The sequence below is a fragment of the Pyxicephalus adspersus genome, chromosome 1, assembly GCF_032062135.1.
Source record: "Pyxicephalus adspersus chromosome 1, UCB_Pads_2.0, whole genome shotgun sequence".
NCBI lineage: Eukaryota > Metazoa > Chordata > Amphibia > Anura > Pyxicephalidae > Pyxicephalus > Pyxicephalus adspersus.
Window position 1 is genome coordinate 141,021,079 of NC_092858.1, and position 20,253 is coordinate 141,041,331.

Genomic DNA, 20,253 nt, shown 5'->3' on the forward strand with positions numbered 1-20,253 from the left:
CACAACACATGGCAATGCGCTACCGTGCACCACAACACATGGCAATGCGCTACTGTGCACCGCGGTGCCTTGCAATGCCAAGGTTTGCGTTGTGGTGACTTGTAAGTTCTACTTTGATTGGACCCCATGATTTGATTGGAGTCAATGAAAATTCAAAATCACTTGAAGCAGGTTAAATGCACTTGTCAATAAAATCCAAATAAACCCAGAAACATCTAAAACAGATGACATCTACACAAGTCCATAGTGTGTCAAAACAGACCCTAATATAATGTACAATAACACATGGTATAACGCACATTAACATGTGCTCAGTAACGTGCCATAGTGCATCATGAAGATCTGTATGGAGCCTTAGAGTAACTATATCAAGGGGAGGTTCTAACCATTCCCTACTCTAAAGAATTAAAAAAAAAGTTTGCCTAATACTTTTAGGTTCAGTATATCAGAGTGGTGCAAAGTCCAAGGAATATGCTTACTATTCTGTATATAAAGTGTCCACAACCCACTGCATACACTATTTTATATCACTAATTAACTCTACCATTGAAACATGTCCAGTTTAAATGTAATGTTGTGGTGTGATGAGCTAACATAAATGTCTGCAAATCTTCAGTTAGAAGGTTTTCTCTAACCCAACACATGTGCCAAGGATTTGGTTCCATAAACCCAATCTAATACATTATTTGCAGGTTACTTTATATCTATGAGCAAGTCTTTGTGGAAGCTTCCATTGGCAACCATTCCTTCTCAAATGCTAGTTGGGGGATGTCATGGTAATGGATGTATGAATATATGGGTGCATGTTTTGGGTCTGTGACTCAAAATTTATTGATTCCAATTTTGTTTTTGTAAAAATTTTGTTTGTTAGTGTTTTCTATAAAAAAGGGTGCTGCACCGCCACCCTTGATTCTTGATCGCCTAGGCAGTCAAGAATGAATGGGAGCCCAGAGCCTCTTGTGATACCTACGTTACACATCCCGGGAGGCTCTTGGCTGCTCCTTCTGTGCATGCCCAACCATCTCGGGTATGCCCAGAAGGAGTCCTTTCATCAATAGGGAAAAAATTGCCAATCTCACACATGTACAGTGAGATGGGCAAGTTTTTTCCTAATGTACGTCACTCGATCTCGTGCCTGTGTAGTGCGAGATCAAGTAATGTAGGAAGAAGAACACGAAAAGAAAAAAAAAGAAGATGGTGGGGCTTGCACTCCCCTTGCACCGGGCCTAAGACGGATACTGGGACAACATGGACCAGATGGAAGAAACCTCCCGATGGATAGACTGATCTGTGGGAGTGAAGGTAAGTGTGTTTTTTGGTTTTGGGTTTACTTCCACTTTAAGCCAAATATTTATATAGAATATGAGAAGCCTCTAGGCCAAGCCAACTCGCTAAGCACCACTGCAAGTGTTCAGTACTGTTGGGTGATCAACCTAGAACAAACATGAAGTACCTCAGACTTTCCTTAACTGCATACATAGTTTTGGTTGGAGGCTCAAATGACAAGAAGAGCATTGGGTCATCCATTCAACCAGTATTTTCAGGGGTTTGCAGTGGGAGTCCTTTATTTCTCTTAGGAAATGTTTACTTATACACCCTAAGGTTCATCAAATGCTTTTGCAACCTAATGGGATACTGTGGACAAGTAGGGAAGGATGGGCACTAGTCGCAAATAGGATGGTGTTCCCGGCAGTAGATTTATGATATAAATAAGAGGTAAGTGTATTATCATCACATTTCTGGATGTAAATATCCAAGAATAGAATACATGTGAAATTCAATTCCATAGTAAATTTAAGGTATATTCGTTGGTTTGTATACTCATAAAAAATTCCTTGAATAATTCAACTGACCTCGTCCAAATAATTAAGACGTCATCTATATACCTGCGCCACAGAGCAATGTGGCACAAGTATATTTATAAGGCCTCATCCGTAAAATAGGCAAAAAGGTGCCAAACATGTTTTATAGGTTATGTTGCCCTTTTACAACATGTTTTGCTTTCTGTACTGTACTTGATGAAGTAATTATTTAACTACCAAATGTGATAAGTGTGTGCTCCAGTTCAGTGAATGTTGATCATGGTGTCACACTTACCTATGCATGTGCATCAATCTGTGGAAATGGCTCTGCATTATTCTTAAAATACATGTCATTGAGGACTTCTTCCAGTTTTGTGATTTTTTTAACTCTTTGGAACATGGTGTGTTCTGATGATTTCTGAGAAGAAATATTATTTGTCTGTGATCTCCCTTAGCAATCGGGGCAGGGTCCTCTCCTTTGTCTGTATCTGTCTGTCATTTGCAACCCCTTTATCTAATGTACAGCACTGCGTAATATGTTGGCGCTATATAAATCCTGTTTATTAATAATATTATTAATAACGGTAAAACCCCTAGCTGTTACCTTTGTAGAAAAGATACCCTCAGGAGGGTAGAATTTTATAAACCAGTAAACATACAAATATAAAGAAACTTTGGGGTATTTTTACAAATGATTCCCTGTCAATCCATCCTAGATTTATCTGTTTATTCCTTGGAGGATACAACATTTACTGTTGTGACTGCTGTGCCACTGGGTGACAAAATGAGTTTTAGTTTATCAACAACAATTTTCAAACCTGTAATCCATAGGGATTTGAATGGCTGTGATTGAAATGCAGCTGAGCTAGCAGGGAAATCATTTATAAATACACCCCTTCAATGTTTTATGATCAGACTTTTTGTTACATTGGTATATGAAAGACCAAGGAAGTAATTTATTTTCCATTGTTGCATATACCAAGCACTATAATTTAATACTAGTATAACACGATTACAAAAGTATGGCAAGAAAGGTGTATTTAGCTCAGTGTAAATAAAGTGCATACAGATGCATACTTACTGAGATCGGAAGGCCAGGATTTCCTTGTTTTGTGAAGTGTTACAACCTCATTTCAGTAAGTAGTTAGTTTAGGTTAAGGGAGAATGCAAATATGCTAACTACACTTTATTTGAAAAGTTCTGTTATTCCTTAATTATGGTTTCTGTTTTAAATAGCATTCAGTGTTTGGAACCTACCCACATCCACCCCCAATGAGGTAACTACATAAATTGTCTTTCTATACTAATATATGAACATCTCCCACTGTACAGCCTCAACTTTGATATATCCATGATGGAGCTCCCTATGGTGGAATGGCAGGACTGTGCACGTAGGAAGTGGTCACAACTTCTACCATGTGAAAAAGAAAAGTTTTCTGCAGCCTCAGGTCTTCTAGAGAGCTTCATGGCTTGTTGGTCACAGCTTCAGTAAGTAATTATCTATGATACCAAAAGATAGCTGTAATTGAGAACACATGCCAGTATCACTTAACGGGTGACATAATGTTTTTATCATGCTTCTCTGACTTTTATGTGCTTGTTTAATAGCCGTGTATTATTTTTCTAATGAGTTTAATGGTTAAAGCTCACCATTAGTTCTTGAAAGTTCTAATCTGTTTTAATTATTTGCTGAGTTGTCTACTTGTTTCTTGAACAGCTGTTTCTGCCTGTAAATCAAAAGAGGATTTATTTTTATCCATTCAGTAACAATGAATTGTGTATATTGTTAATAAGCCAGGCACCATCAGTTGCAGCATAATTAGTAATGTTTGAAAGATCCAGGTCCATATAATTCAACTTTCTAAAAACTGTATCGGTCCAGGGAAAGACGATACAACTACAACAATTTTAGCATAGCTAAATTGAATCATTTTTTGACGATAGACACAGAAATACCAATTCAAATCAAGACTGGAAGCCCTAATTAAAATGTATTGAAACCCAAAAATATGTATAATATATAGTTTTCAAATATGTAACAGTTCTACAATTTATTTTGTTTATTGGAACCATATATATATCACCTTAAGGATCCTGCCAGTAAAGCAGGCTAACAAACAACTGTATCTGTGGATAAAAGAGAAGGGTATGACCAATCCCATGCTCCAATATGCCAAGGTAGCAAATATTGGATATACAAGTTGTAAACATAAAGTCTTAATAAACAAGAGATCTGTAAGCATCTGATTATTTAGGCATCACCCACATTGACCGTTTGTTCAAAAATGTTTGAAGTGGATCAGAAGCTCCGGCCTCCTCCAAGTATAGGTCTTGCACTTTATGGAGCCAGGCAGCAACCAAGAGAACTGCTGCAGACTTCTAATACACATGTATCAAAGGATGGGCTGCATTGAGAAGGAGAAGGTGTTTATCTGTTTATCAGGAATTTATCTGTAATATTTAGAAGGCATTGTTTACGGGTACAGATTAGGGACCCCTTGAAAATTGCTGGCAGAATTGGGCTATGCATGTCCAGTATGAATAATTTCAGGGCAATCCCACTAGTTATGGAACCCATGGCATGTTGACATCTCAAGCTTTTCACAACATCTCAAGCATTTCACAGATGCCTTCTAGTGCCACCTATGAATTTCATCTGATGTTGCATGCCAACAGGTCAAAACTTGTATGAAGTCTTAACGTTTTGGGCCTATTGGTGTCCATTGGTCATCTATAAACATAATGTATAAAGAGCACCCCCATTCTTTTCAAAAGCAGATCTGTGCACCATTAGGGAGGAATTACTAAAATGAAACAGTATGGCTGACAGGTCTGCCTTCTAAACATATTTTAATGAAGGTTTCAAGGGGTTCAGCTAAATTACATATACTTGCAGCCATTCTAATATAATTTTGGATTTGCAAATAAGACAAGGACAGCATGGTGGCCCAGAGGTTAACACTCTGGGCTTTGTAGCGCTAGGTCACAGGTTTGAATCTGCATGGATTTCCTCCGGGTACCCCGGTTCCCACATTCCTAAAACATGCAGTTAGGGTAATTGGCTTCTCCCCAAAATTGGCCTTCGACTGTGTTATTGACGTATGAATATGGTAGAGACATTAGATATTGAGCCCCTTTGATGCACATAGCGACATGACTTTGTAAAGTGCTGCCTAATGTTGGCGCTATATGAATATTGTGTAATAATAATAATACCAAAGACCACCAGGGGAAATCTATACCCCCAAACAGATCAGACAAGTGGGTTGTGAAAGAGTTTCTTACCTAAAACTCGTCACACAAGTGGTCAGAGGGTAAATCGATGTTCCCTGTAGACAGAGTATGAGAAAGAGATGTTTGTGAGGTTTGTAAAAGGTGATTGATGCTGTCCTGCTGTCTCTTTCCTCCCCTTTCAGAAATCGTGCTCTTTTCCCATTGTATAAAAAAATAAATATTTTAGAAATATATTTAGGGGACCTTAGATTTTATATAGCAGTCAGTCAACCATGCATGTATGATGCAACCACTAAACAACTTTTCTAACAAAACATTGTATGCATAATTCATGTCTGCAGCAGTTAAATGTGCATGTTTGTGGCAATGAAGGAGAAAGAGGGGGGAAATTAAGTAACAGATTATCTCTGCAGAAAACAATAGCAATTGGAAAAACCCAGACAATTACTTAGGTCTCCTTGAAGTACCTGACCAGACATGGACATGTCAGGAAAGATCTATAGGTATTCCCTAGTCATACTGTATCAACCAACCAGTGTGCATTCAATGCAGAACAAAATGCATAACTTTTGCCTTAGAGACATTTCTCACACAAGATTCTTTAGTACCTAGTAAAATGTCACATTCCTGATGGAGGCCGTGACTGGTACAAAAACACTGATCTGAAATGAAATAAAAAAAACACAAGTATACCATTATGTAGTGTATAATCTGCTGTCAACTTTAACTGTGGTCACTTATTTGCATTTGTGAAGCTTCCTATGTAAACCCTCCTGCATGACGTTCTAAGTGATGACTAGCTGTTCATTTATAATTACTAAGATGCAGCAATTAATGTTTAAATGAGATACAGTATGAGGCTGTGAGGATAATGTGTGGATGACCTGCTTATATTACATACGTAGACTATCTCTGATAGAAGAAATAAGCATTATTACTGCTGAATTACCATGTAAGCATCAGCTCATGAAGAGTTTTAAATAAAAAAAAATGTTACCACTTCTTCTAAATCTTTGTGTGCAACGAATTCTATCAACCCTGAACTTGTTTAATATTAGGACGGCTAAGAGCTCAAAATGTTTTTTCACCTGCAGTTATAGGCCCACTGTGAGGTATGAGACTGATACAGCAGGGCATACTCCATTACTTTTATTTATCCTGGGAAATCCTGCAGAAGATATGCTCTGAATGTCTAGACAAGGTTCTTATCTGTGACGTCTGCATCATGGAAACTAATTGTAGACCTCTTTCTCTTGCAAGTCAGTACATTGCTTGTTAAAAGCTCAAGATTGTGGCAGTGAATGGAATTCACAGTTGTCCGAAAAGTAACCATGTCTCAATTATAGGATTTTTCTGTGACAGGCTCACTTTACTGAGGAACCATTTCAGGTCGTGGAAGATATTCATTGTGAAGTATAAGATAGGGTCAGAAGCCTGGCAGAACTGTAAAGCCAGCAAGAGACAAATTCTTCTAGTTTGATCTCTGATTGGCTGAACTGTGCTCTACTACAGAGCTACAGCCTTGCAATTTTAAATTGTTAGATAAAGAGCCAGCAATCTGCTCTGTAATGGAGATTGACTTATACAGGTCAGTACGTTTCCATATAGAGCTCACAATCATTTTTATCTGTCACAAATAGATCAAGAACAAGATCGGCTAAGTCTGAAATTAAGAGAAGTAAAAAGTGTTCTTTTCTATTCAGTACTCAGTGGGGAGGAATGGTTTTTAGATGCAGTGGGGAACAGCCTTTATAAATGGTAATGCTTATGTCAAAGTCAAGCAGAGGGGATTGGGTTTGTAAAGAGTGGGGGATAGAGTATGTGTATGCACACAGTGCAAGCACCTGTCTTTAATTTCTCTCCACAGGCAGGAAGAAGAGGACTTACTAGAAAGGCTGTGTTGTGATCTAAGTGTTGGGAAAGAACCTCGTGCTGTGCTTTTCTACAAGGAAGAAGGAAATAAGAGGTTTGGAAGAAAACAGTACACAGCTGCAGCAGTTTCATATTCCAAGGTATGAGCTGCAAAAACTGGGCAAAAGTCTTAAATTTTTCTTGGCTACAGACTGCATTGAACAGCTTGAGACACACAACTAAAAAAGTCAACCCAGGTGTACAGTGTAGTATGAAATTGGTTTTTACATGTTCTGCTTTACAGAAACTCAGTCACAATAAAAAAAAAATTGCTGTCAGGTGTGAAGAACAGATACCTAGATGTCTTGCAACCTCCAAGACCAAATCCATCCACTTTCTACATATTCTTATCGGCCTGTCACTATGATAGGCTACCCTACTATACAATGGTAATATGTGAAAGGCAGGAAAAAGACAGACAACCTCCGACAAGGCCAGAATTTTGCTCAGTATTTGAGCATAACAGTGATGCTTGGATGCTTTTTTGGATATCTGCACCTTTTACCTGGCAAATTTGTTTTACCAATACTTTTACCTCTTGTACAGTGACACAAATAAATTGTTTGTTTCGGTTTGTCCTCCTACCAGATACAAGTGATCCCTCTGTACAAAGAGAGAGATATTGGGTTTGGATTCCCAGATTCAAAGCAAATCTATACTAAAATTATAATGGAGTAAAGGCAGAGATTTAACTCCCCGTGATGAAGGGAGACATTGAAGCACCAGCAAGGAAATGTTCCCATTGCCATCATGTGATCTAGTCCATAGATTACATGTTTTTTTAATACTGAATATTTTTGCAGCCCTGATATGAGTAAAAAGTTCATGTTAAAATAAACATAGATAAATAAACAAGACTCCATGCAGCAATTCTAAAGGTACTGCTGACACAATTGCCCATAATGCATCACATTGGCAAACTACATAACCCTTTGCCGAGGTATCGGTTCTTCAAGATTATAATATTACTGGGGAATGCTAATGTTTTACCAGACTTAACGTGTGCACTACAATATACTCTGAACACTTTAGGGCTTACATATTGTAAATATAAATTAATGTAATTAGGATAAAGTTTGCAAAGCACACTTGTCTTTCTAGATTATTTCAAGTATTTTTAGCAGTGATAGAATAAAAAAAAAGATCACATGTTGTCTACCAACAATAAATGACCCAGCAGTTTTGTAGGCTACATACTGCTAATCCAAAATCCCTCTAGCTTGATTGAACATTTTGTTCAATTTGTTAAAAGGTTTTCTTTTTTTGTGTGTCTTTTAACTTCCCCTGGCATCTTTGTTAACTCTGTGAGTATGTGTCCTGCAGGCTATTTCCCATGGCAGCCCTGGCACCGAGGAGATTGCAATCTGCTTTGCCAATCGATCTGCAGTTCTCTTTCACCTTGGCCATTACTCCGTGAGTATTGTTTACATCTCTGCTGTCAGTCTGGAGGTTTGTTCCTGAGTTAGATTTCAATGTAAATCATCATTTCAGTGAACCCCATGCTGTAGATCTTAGTTTTTCTTAGCCCTGTCATTTTTCTTATTCCTTCTCACACATGCTGTTGTACACTGTGATGTCTCCCTCATTCATCTGTCATTTCTCCAGCCGAGCCTTTCAGCGCTCTAACTATTTTTTAATTATGAAGACTTTCAGAAGTATATAAATAGCTTGTTCACAAACTGCAGGTAGCATGGTAATTGAATTCTTTTTCCAATGAACTTTTCTACTTAAAGGTGCCGTTCTTGTGACAAAGTAGACGGCTTAATTGTGGGCAACTTACTGTTCCACTTCCCAAATGCATTAGCTACTATATCTGATCTAGAACAGCTGGATGTAATTTTGTGCAGATTGACTTTATGGATCCTTATAATACTCCACAATTATTATGTCCCTCGGGTTAGAGAAAGATTGCAAAAAAATATTGTTTGCTCTGCATGAAAAGCGCTTTATAACTTTTCAGTTATATGAGGTAAAGAAATGTACTTTTATCGGGCTTATTGTGCATACATTTATTTTTGCTGTTCTCACAACCATATTTAATGAAAATCCACATTTTTGTATGTGTCAAATCTTTAAAAATGCTGCAAGTACAGAAAAATATGTGTTAATCCTGACAGCAAGCCAATGAGCTCCAAATTTCCTGTGGTGAGCTATAAACGCTGCTTGGGTCTGACTTGCATCCCAAGCAGTGCTTCAATCCTGCCTGATTTCACCTTTTCTGGGCTACAGCTTACCCCCTGCTTGTTTCCAGAACATAAGAAGGTGTTCTCCATTCTGCTTGGAGAGAATCTAGGCAGAGCTGACAACACTTATTGTACTGCAGCACAGTGCAGTATTTTCAACATAAATGTGAATTAAGGAGCAAACTGCAGATGGCCAGGTGTTTTTCCATTAATATTTTCCCCATTGGGGAAATGAATTGCCCAACCTTCCTGTAAGTGCATCTGTCAGATAAATGTATGGGCTACCTATGATTTATATACCTTCAGCATGCACACAGCAAATTAAGTCACATAAAAGTTTGGATTCTTTTTCTTCATAGAGTGAATATTGAAGAAAAAGTGTCAATATACCAGCCAGGCAACTTGCATCTTCTGATACAGCAGTCAGCAATGGCAGCCGATTTTTTTTTTGTTTTGCAGTTCAAGATGAGAAGCAGCAGCAGTAATCATATGTGAGACGGCATGTGTACAAACAACCAGGACCAGAAAGCACAGAGATTTGCTTTATGAAACTTATTTTAGCAATACCACCAATAATAAGGTGATCATTTGAGAAATAACAAGTACTTTTTACTATACTTGCAGTACAACAAGTTCTGACATTTTGATACTGGAAGTATGTGCAAGCCCCTTCTCCCTGAGCCTGGGAGTACCTTCCATCCCCATATCCATGACACTGGAATTACCTTTCAGCCTTGTCCCCTGGTACTAGAGGTACCAGTCAGTCCTGTTGCTCTGTTACAGTCATGTCTCCCTGGAAGACTGGAAGTTCCTTCTAGCCATGTCCTTTTGACACTAAAAATACCTGCCAGTCCTGTTCCCCTTTTACTGGATTTACCTTTCAGCCCTTAAGGTACCCTGAAGGTACCCGGCAGTCATGTCTCCCTTACACTGGAAATTCCTTCTAGCCTTGTCCTTTTGACACTAGAAATATCTGCCAGTGTGTCCCCTTGTCACAGGAGGTATCTGTCAGCCTTTTCCCCTGTTACTGGAATTACTTACCAGACTTGTCCCCCTATCACTGGGAGTACCTGCCAGTCTGGTCCCCCTTGTTGATGGGAGTAGCTGCCAATCCTGCAGGTACTGTTTCTGGGGATTCTTGCCGATCATGCCCCCTGTCACTGGGGGTACTTGTCATTCCTGTTCCCCTCTTATCACTGAGTATATGCTAATTATATCCCACTGTCAATTGGGATAATTGCCAGTACTGTCCTCCTGCCACTGGGGTAATCGCTAGTCCTTCTCCACTCACATTAAGGGTACCAACTAAGCTATCCCTCTGAAACCAATTGTTCTCTATGATTATGCCATGTAAACAAGGCGTGTATACAAATACCTTATTAGGTCTTCATATTTGTTAGGCATTTGTTTTGGTCCAGGGGTGTCTCTAAATAACTGTAGACACGAGGGTGTTGTAATTTGGAATCCAGTGCACAAACAGATCATTTGTATGTATTGGATTCTTGGTCTCCTTTAGGTACAGCTTCTGGACTATAACATGTTTTTGTAGTTCTATTATGAATGGTAATTGTTTAAGACTTTTTATTATTACAAATCACTTACAGGAATGCGTGCAATATAAATTAATAACACTTAGAACTCAGTACCATTTTTTCCTACCAGATGTGTCTTAAAAGACAATTCCAAGCTTTGTGTGAAGTCAGTTTGTCACCTGCTACTGTTATTCAGGAAACTGCAACCACAGTATACAGAAGTGTGAAGGGCCCCTCCATATACTTGAATCTAAAGTATTAAATGTGCTGTAGTCAGTGCTTCCCACATGTAGACTGAATGGGTCCAAAGTTTAAGAGCTTCTCAATTAATAATGCTTGTGCAGCAGTCTTTTTCTGTTTGGCTGTAAAGACATGTAGGATTATAAAGAACCACTGCCTCTCACCGTGTACACTTCTGGGAAGTTACAATGTTACAACAGTTCCAGTTAGTGATTTACTTTTTTTTTTATTTGTTTTAAAAAATACATTTGTTGCTGTATTTTATCATGGAGAACTTTGTGGGGCTAAGGCTTAGACTACACGGATGTTTTCCCCAGCGTTTAACCGGAGGCTTTAAAAGCCCATGTTTGAAATTCCCATGCATTCCAAGGGCTAATCTACACCAGGACGTTATAGATAACGCCACATGCAATGTTTTAGAATAAAAACGCATGGTTAACGCGTGAAAATGCAGGTAAACGCTTCCATTAACGCTTCTCCATGTTTATAAGTGCTTGAAACGTAAACGCTGTAAAACACAAGGTTAATGCAGGAAAAGCGTAAAAAAATGCAGCATAGACGTTTTCCAGTGTCTTAAAGGCAAACTTTAAAACGCTAGTAAAAGTGCATAACAAGGCATATAAATGCGGTGGGAACGTTTACATGCGTTTTTAAAACTGTGTAGACCCAGCCTAAGAAAGCTGAACTCCCTTCCACTTCCCCCAGTCTTTTTACCAAACCGCCCTTCTTCTAGCCAGTCTGGTGATGCTTTAACAACTTGCTGGGCCCACAGGATATGGGTAGAGTGACAATGGCTGTCATTTAGCTTGAAGAGAATAGCAGCGCTGGACATAGAAGATGGAAGATTTTGGGGCTGGAACGTAGCGAGGGTAAGTAGAGCCTGGAACATTTTCTCTTTAAAAAAGCAGACAGTGCAAACAATGCTTAAAAAATGTTGGTATCCTACTTTTATCATTCATATTTGTAAAGATACTGTCATTTTAAAGTCCACAAACTGACTTTTGCAATACAAAAAAATATGAAAAAGACAAAGCCTAACAAAAAATGAATAAAACTATGTATGTATTTTCCTAAGATACACAGGTATGCTTAGGAGATTGCTGTACAAGAGAAGGATACAAGTTTAAAAGAAAACATAGCAAAGTGTATGTAATATATTAATGGGTTTCAGACCCTTTGGCCCTCATGTACTAAAGCTCTCCAAGGCTGGAGAGAATACACTTTCTTCAGTGAAGCTGGGTGATCCCTCAAACCTGGAATGGATTTCCTAAAATCATTTGCTATTTGTTAGCAAATGTTTTGAATCCTGAACCATATCTATTCCAGGTTTGCTAGATCACCCAGCTTCATTGATGGAAGTGTATTCTCTCCAGCCTTGGAGAGGTTTAATAAATCAGGGCCTTTAAATCAAGTTAGAGGGTGCTGTGATGCCACATTGGCTTCATTAAAACCTATAAATATATAAACTATGTGTGATTCAGTTAACATAGTAAAGGAAAGGGCAGAATCTACTTTGGGAATGTGACCGTGATGTTTTCTTTCCTTGGGGAATCTCCTGTTAGGTATGCTTGGAAGACATTGATCGTGCACAAGAGCATGGATACCCCGAACGACTAAAGAACAAAATACTTCAACGGCAGACAGAGTGTTTGCAAAAGCTGAAACAATCCGGCATTCAGCTTACCAGCAAAGAAAGCATTAGCCTGACTGATTCCACAAGGGAGATTGCTGCGAATACAGTGTGTGACAGGCTCCAAGATCTGAAGTTAGACAAAAACCTGCAGCTAGCTAATGCTTCCAGCAATCTTACCATGCAGTTCAGTAGTACCAAAGGTCGCCACTTGGTGGCTTCTGAGGATATTGCACATGGAGAGCTGTTGATACAAGAAGAAGCCTATGTCAGTGTAATTATTCCTAACAGAAAACCAATCAGCAGTACAACCACATGGGATGTCAGTATTACTAACTGTGATCTATACTGTCACCACTGTCTACAACGAACCTTGGCCTCTATACCTTGCCACCAGTGCAGTTTTGCCAGATATTGTAGCCCGAACTGCAGGGATGAGGCATGGAAGCAGTATCATTTTATAGAATGCTCATTGGGCAGTCTTCTTCTTGTTTTAGGAGTGTTTAGCCACACAGCACTAAGGGCAGTCCTACTGGCTGGTATTAGGCAGGTTTCTGAGGTCTTTCACCAGACATCAGGTGTCAAAATAAAAGATCAGGACAATATAATGGGAACAGCTTCTAATCAGCTGTATTGCAGCAACTATAAATCTTTATGCAGTCTTCAAGCACACCCTGAACATCATAACGGGGAGCAAAAGTTTCTCTGTGGACTGACAAGTGCAGCTTTGTGTAAGAATATATGTCTTGATCTCCTGAAAACAAGCAGGGAAGCACCAATTCCAAATCCAAAAGAAAAGACGGAAAAAGAACAATCAGACGTGTATATAATTGGTTCGGCTATTCTTCATCACATGCTTCAGCTCTATTGTAATGCCCAAGCAGTGACTGTCCTCCAGCAGGAATATGAAGGTAATTATTGCACATTCGGTCAGGTATGTTCATATTTGCTGAGCCTCTACAATACAAGGGCAGCATTGATAGTCTACTAACATCTATTTTTTTATTCTTAAAAATACAGTAAATTATTCAGTTTATAGTAAAAAAAAAGAGACTTGAGAAATTCTAAATGAATTGGCTATCTCAAAAAAGAAGGTATTGTCTCATTATACATGTCTCATTCCATCACATAAGAAATAAGGAGATTTTTTCTCATCTCAGGACAGTGGACAGAGACATGCAAACCTGTCCTATATACCCCTTCAGCCAAATGCTGCTGTGTACTGCAAATATAGCCTATAGTCATTTAGGTGCAATTTTTGTTATACATTCCTGCAAGTATGTGCATAAATGTATATATTATTATAATAATACACACTGAGATAATATTTGCAAAGTAAAAAAAGGATATTTTTTTATTTCTAGAGACTGCTGCCTCACTAGTAGAAAGCAACAAATATTCCCGTCTTGCTACTGCATTCTTTCCAGTTCTAAGCCTGTTAAACCATTCTTGTGAACCAAATACAAGTGTATCCTTTCAAGGCAGATGTGCAATGGTTAGAGCTTGCAGAACAATCAGAAAGGGAGAGGAGGTGGTTCACTGCTATGGTAAGCAATTTTACACACAATATTGGTCAAAATTTTCAGCAAATCAATTAAAACATTCCCAAATGTGTTTCCTTTCGTCTTTTCCTTGAGCCTTTAAGCGTAAGAGGGGGGCTGAGTTTGCAGCACTCAATGTTTGATCAATATGTCAAAAGGGAAAGCCATAGTTTTTAATACATGTTTCATAGATTCAAAGTTTTCATTGCATAGTGTTTGTTTGCCTTAATCCATAGGGAAGAAAAGGAAAGGTGTTCACTCTTTACTTTGCCTGGAAAGCTTTTTTTTTTAGTATTTTTTATACAGAGTTAAAGTTAAAGTAAACAGTAATAAGTCAAAATATGTGTTCACTGAGAAATATACTATAGTTGTCAGTAAAGCTGATAAAGGAATTGGTTTAGAAAATAGCAAACTTTATATTTGTTATCTTTAGACTATATAGACAGCAGTTTCCATAATACAGCTCCATACACCTTGCCACTAATGTGTTAAACATTATGCATGTTCCAGTTCTTTAATCCTTATTTTGACTTTAATATTTAGTCACTGACCAGCATTATGGCAATCTTTTGATATATTATTTTGCTTTCTTCCTGCAAGTCTTAACATTTATTTTATATACTTTAGGACCACACAAGTTACGAATGGGCGTTGAAGAAAGGCAAAAGATGCTGAGGGACCAGTATTTCTTTATCTGCCAATGCAAGGCCTGCACAGAGGAGCAGAGACCAACTGCTAAAGCTTCATGTGATTTCTGCTGTGAAAAGTGTCATGCAGGGTTGGAGGTGACTTTTTAACATGATTTTTTCAAGCTGAGTTCATCTGGTATATTAACTGCGTATAAAGCTGAGTGTCTTTTTTTTCCAAGGGAGAAGATATACTGCGCTGTGTCAATGTGTCCTGTTCACACACTGTGAGAAGACAGCAGCTGGTCCTCAGGTTGCAGAATCTTCAGCAGGCTGTTCATAAAGTTCGGGAACACTCACAAGACAACCATCCAGGTGACAGCTCAATTACCATTACAGCACACATTAGTGTTAATTGGTCAGAGAAATTAGTTGCTGTATTTCATAGGGGTGACAAGGGTAATGGATATCTAATTAAGTATAATTTTAAAAATCAGATACATTTACAATGTGATAAAAGTTAAAAGCCTTATTTGCATATTATATATTTCATGAGCCGCAACAAGTATTCATTAGCAGGTTTAAAGCATTAAATCTGACATTCACCATACATCCACTTCAGGTGAATCTTTCTGAGGCATGTGTTGTAAATCACAGTGATTGTTTAACCTGCAAATATTTGGTGAAAGTCACAACTTTAAAGATCAAAAAACAAAACAGATTAAACTACACTTTGCGGAATATCTATAAAGTGGAACTCCAGGCAAACATTTAAATGAACATTTGGATTACACATATGCCAACCGTCAAAGGACTGTCATTCATTTTAGCTAGATTTATGATTCAGAAGCAAATTAGATGAGACTGAAAGATTACTATACTATCTTACTTGTCTATTGAGAGACATTGTGTTCAGCGGGTGGATTAGACACTGGCAAACAAAAAAACTTGAACCACTCAATCTACCACCATGCATTACTTTTTTTACTTGTGTTTTAGGAGGATGGATGTTTTTTCTTAAACTTTCCTATGTGAAAGACTAATCATCTTTGACTAGCTTTTTTTTCTTCATCAATACTAGAACATTGTGCCTGATTTATTAAAGCTCTCCAAGACTGGAGAAGATAGACTATCACAGGTGAACCTGAGGATCCAGCAAGCATGGAATGGATGTCTTAAAAATGATTTGCTATTAACTAGCAAATGTTTTCAGTTCTGGAACAGATCTATTACAGGTTTTCTGGATCACCTAGGTTCTCCCATGACAGTCTATCTTCTTCAACCTTGGGAAGCTTTAATATTTCAGGCCCATTGTCACTGCATTAACAGCATCCACGTCTAGACCCAAACTATTTTCTCATAAAAGTTAGCTGCCAAGCCCTCTCAGATCGGAGCTGTTATCATTAGTTTCAGTACTTTGCATGTCTCTGAAGACTCACCAGGTGAGTAGGTCAGTGAATCCAAGCACCAAGAGCTTCCTCAGTTACTTCACTGTAAAGAGGTTAACGCTCTAAGATTTAGAACTGGCATCTTCCACTTGTGTGCATTCCTCATTCTCTTTCCTTCAGTACATACATTTCAGGACACATCTCACCACTGTTGTTTGCAAGGGCCCTATAGAATTTCCATATCTAATCATTTTTCTGCTGTCCGTCTACTGTGTTTTTTTTCACCTCTGGCCATCAGGTTTGTTTGGATGTTTCCCCTTTTGGCTGAGGTTTTTGACTACAGTCATGCTAGACATTATGACCCAATTCAGCTAGTTTGCTGACCCACAGAGGCCACAGGTGATCTATTACTCATAAGTTTAAGAAATCTCTGATTGATGCTGTGTACACTACTCTGAAACCAGAGGGTCAACCTGTTGCTTCTACCTGTGCTGTTTCCTAAGATCACCATCTCTGTTTGGCGGGGATTTTGTACAAAAACGGTCTATTCACGCTGTTGAACAAGCCATGTCCTGCTTTAAAAAGTTGATTATTACTTTTGTTGAGGATTCTCGTGTCTTTAGGAACCCAACAGATAAGTGGTTGCTAGGCCTTTCTAGAGCTCTTTTCTTGCTGGTGAGTCCTGCCTTTAGTCCTATTCTGGCTGTGACATTACTTGTCAAACCTTATCTGTCCCATCAAAGGTTATGTGTCAAATATATCCATATCCAGACCTTTTTAGCTAGATCCATTTGCATGCCTTTTGGATTTTAGAATGCAATTGCCCCTACCGCCCCTCCCCCTATGTATAGTACTATTTTTATCAGTATTGTGTAATTTAGTTGATATCCCCTGCTTTTGTAATCTGACATATTGTGTACATCCACATTTTTATTGTATCATATGCCGATGTATGTTTGCTTAATTGGGTTCCTCAATAAAAAATGTAAAAATCAATGAAAAGCTAGATCGTTTAAGGGGGCTCCCAACAAGCTTCCTGCCTACAGACCCTCATAACACAGGGGTCAAGATGGCCCTTGCTACAGTTGGGGACAGGTGGGTATTTGGTTTTGCCAAAAGAAAGGGTATTACATTTCAAGGGTACTCACTTATCGGCACGCCAAGTACATTGTGATGTAACTGGCTTCACTCAATTCAACCATAGAACCATTGAAGCTTTAGGACACCACTCCAGACACCATTCTTACTTCTCCTTTATCACTTTCACCAGACTGATTCAGGAGGAAACAGGGCATGTTGGAAGTGAGGTCTTAAGAGGTTGTGACTTTCCATTTTCTGAGCTGAGGGGCTGTCAGTGTTTCAAGCCATAGGGGTTGGATAGGCAATGAGCCCCTTTACCTCAACAACAACACTAAAGGCTAAGTTCACATTTGCATCAAGAACAGCCATTTTTATTACTGTTGCACAACTGCATTTTGTGACCTAGGTCCATGTAGTTTCCCTGTTTTTTCAGATAAAAGTAGCAACCTTGAAATATAAACAGATAAGTTTACGTTAAAGTGTATTCAATATTTTCTTTTACAGAATATGGTATTTAGCCACAAGTGACAACCACTAGAAGCAGCACTGTGCTTCCACTTATTTAGGGTTTATTGGTAGTTTTGGATTGAGTAGAGATTACAGGAGGACTCCTGAAAAAGTATTTAGATAAGTGCTTCTGGTGTTGAAATTCATACTTGTTGCAGGTAACTTACCTAAAGTACTAAAGCTGGTGGTTTGGCATACAGTCAGGCAACTAACATTTTTTGTATAACATCATCATCATCCTCTGTATGTCGCTTTAGGTGAACACAGGAGAGATAGCCGTTCATGTGGCAGAAATAGCTTAGGCAGTTAAAGGGTAAGGTAAAGGGTTAGTGCCTATTAAGAATAGCATAATTACAAGGGACAGTGAGACTTAGAAGAAGTCATGATTGGTGCACAACTGACTAGCAGTTTGGAATACGTTTGTTCATAATGATACAAGAAAAAGCAGATCTGTTTTCATTGGTTCACTCATCAGTACTTTTGACAAATATCCACTTATACTTTTATCTACAGATGTTGCAGTAGGACTGTTAATGTCACATTTATCTGAAGCCAGTGAATTTCTCTCTAAGGATCATATGTTGTTGGGCAAGATTTTTGATCAGTTGGCGCAGTCTGAAGCATCAAGAGGTATAATGTTTCTATGAGACTTTCCAGCTTGTGCCCTTGAAAACTTTCTAACTTTTACCTGAAATTCATAGGTGGCTGGACTTCAGCAGCAAAACATCTTAGAAAAAGTATCCAAATTGTGAAAAAGCATTATGGAACCTCTAGCTTAGAAGTTGGACATGAACTGTTTAAGTTGGCCCAGATCCTATTCAATGGGTAAGTGTGGAGAACAATCAATCATTTAGCATTTTATCTGTTGGGATTACTAATTCTGGTTTCCATTTTAGGTGCAATGTGGAAGATGCAATGAGTACTATTGTGAAAGCCCAACATATACTTTGCCTGCATTATGGACCTGATTATTGCTTAGTGAAAGAGCTGGATGAAATGAAGACATGTCTGTTGGAGCTTCCTGGAATGAGTCGTTTACTGGAGAGACCGTGATGCATCTACGGTTTGAAATGTTAGACATGGACTGTAGTTACACCTTTAATGCAAAGCTTGAAAATGGGGAGCATGGCACATGAAAAGTAAATTGCATCTGTTTTTAGCCTTAGCTCTCCAATTTTATGATCATTTTTGCAGCCTTCGGGAAGAATACCGGATCCCAAACAACTGATTAGGGCGTATTTTTTCCAAAAGTCTTGTTTACTAACATATAGATCGGTTCTGCTAGAAACAGCTGAATGATAAGTCCCTAAAAGCAATGAATGCAAAACTGTTCACACCTTCCCATTTTAGTGGTTGGTTATGCAATCCTAATTTCTTTAACAATTCATAGTTATCTGACATCCTGAATCTCCTGCCAGAGGTTTTGCACATTACTATCCATGGCAGAACAGACATTTAGTAGGCACTTCTAGTAAAACACAGAATTGTTTGCTCTACAAAGCCTTGTTACTCTGCTGTGTTTTTTAAATAAATTGGCAATTCAATCAATCACAAAAAAGAGTCTATTTTAATCTTTTAACCTGACTGGTTGCTACAGGTAATACCACCATTTTCTGGAGCAAGCTTTTATAAATGAAACCCATTATTTCATAGCAGATGTGTAGTTAGATATCTGCATCTGTCAGCACTTGGAAACTCCCAGGACACACTTGAAGTTAATGTATCTTTGTGAAACAACTGTTAAGAGAACATTCTTGACTAATTAGACTTGTTATACCATCTACTGAAGGTGCTATTCCCTGTGCATTAATTATTTTAATAAACTACACAGTTCCAAGACTGGGTTAATATTCCATTGATGGAATGAAGCAGGAGAGACATGATTCCTGAGCAATAAGTAAAACGTACTTTATTGCAATGGATTGTTCTGGCAAATAGCAGAGGGGAAGAGTTCAGCTGGGACCTCACCACTTTGAAAGAGCAGAATGATAACAGGAAACTAGTTCAGCTAAAGGCAATACAGAGTTATTATTTTATATTTTTCTCCAAAGAAACAAGATATAAGTAGAGCACCAAACAGTCAATTGATGAGGAATTTTTAAATATCTTGAAGAGCACCCAACAGTTTGCATTTTTGTCAGTTTTATACTCATGGGAAGTAGTTAAACTCAGTCATAGACATGATGTAGACTAGTTTAAAAAAACTATGGACATGTAACTAAAAAGGCACAAAAAGTTTAGTTGCCTAAAACAGCAAGCAATTGTTCATCAGAACTAGGATGTTCTGTATAAAGGGATCCTGGCCTAAGCCCTTTATAGATGTCTGATTTATGTCAATGGCAACAATCTTTTTTGATCATTTCCAATGGCAGGAGAATGAACAAGCACGGTATGCACAGCACTGTTCTGTTCTAAGGAGATAGGAGGGGGGAGGACAAGTGAGTAGCACCCAACTGTGCTTTCCTCCATAACAAAAATATGGCGGTCATCCCTGCTCAGTTATTTATTGATCCGCCAGGACAGTTTGATGAAAGATGTTGGGTGACCACTGTACACACACTAAATGTTTGCCCAAGACA

At 38.4% G+C, this 20,253-nt stretch overlaps 1 protein-coding gene across 4 annotated transcripts in view; it reads left to right on the forward strand.

Annotated features, from left to right (window-relative positions):
• The window catches only part of SMYD4 (SET and MYND domain containing 4), a 20,754-nt gene extending 1,522 nt beyond the window's left edge, over positions 1 to 19,232 (forward strand). For 2 of the 4 annotated variants that reach the window (XM_072429445.1, XM_072429435.1), the window contains exons 2-11: positions 3,135 to 3,290; positions 6,904 to 7,048; positions 8,271 to 8,360; positions 12,465 to 13,443; positions 13,897 to 14,079; positions 14,701 to 14,858; positions 14,942 to 15,074; positions 18,188 to 18,304; positions 18,376 to 18,499; positions 18,571 to 19,232. In XM_072429445.1, coding sequence (XP_072285546.1) covers positions 3,154 to 3,290; positions 6,904 to 7,048; positions 8,271 to 8,360; positions 12,465 to 13,443; positions 13,897 to 14,079; positions 14,701 to 14,858; positions 14,942 to 15,074; positions 18,188 to 18,304; positions 18,376 to 18,499; positions 18,571 to 18,727 — 2,223 coding nt within the window. In that variant the 5' untranslated portion in view covers positions 3,135 to 3,153 and the 3' untranslated portion in view covers positions 18,728 to 19,232. Of the gene's footprint in view, positions 1 to 6; positions 1,303 to 3,134; positions 3,291 to 6,903; positions 7,049 to 8,270; positions 8,361 to 12,464; positions 13,444 to 13,896; positions 14,080 to 14,700; positions 14,859 to 14,941; positions 15,075 to 18,187; positions 18,305 to 18,375; positions 18,500 to 18,570 lie in introns of those variants that run through there. The other 2 variants (XM_072429453.1, XM_072429461.1) reach the window with 2 other exon arrangements.
• The last annotated feature ends 1,021 nt before the right edge of the window (positions 19,233 to 20,253 follow it).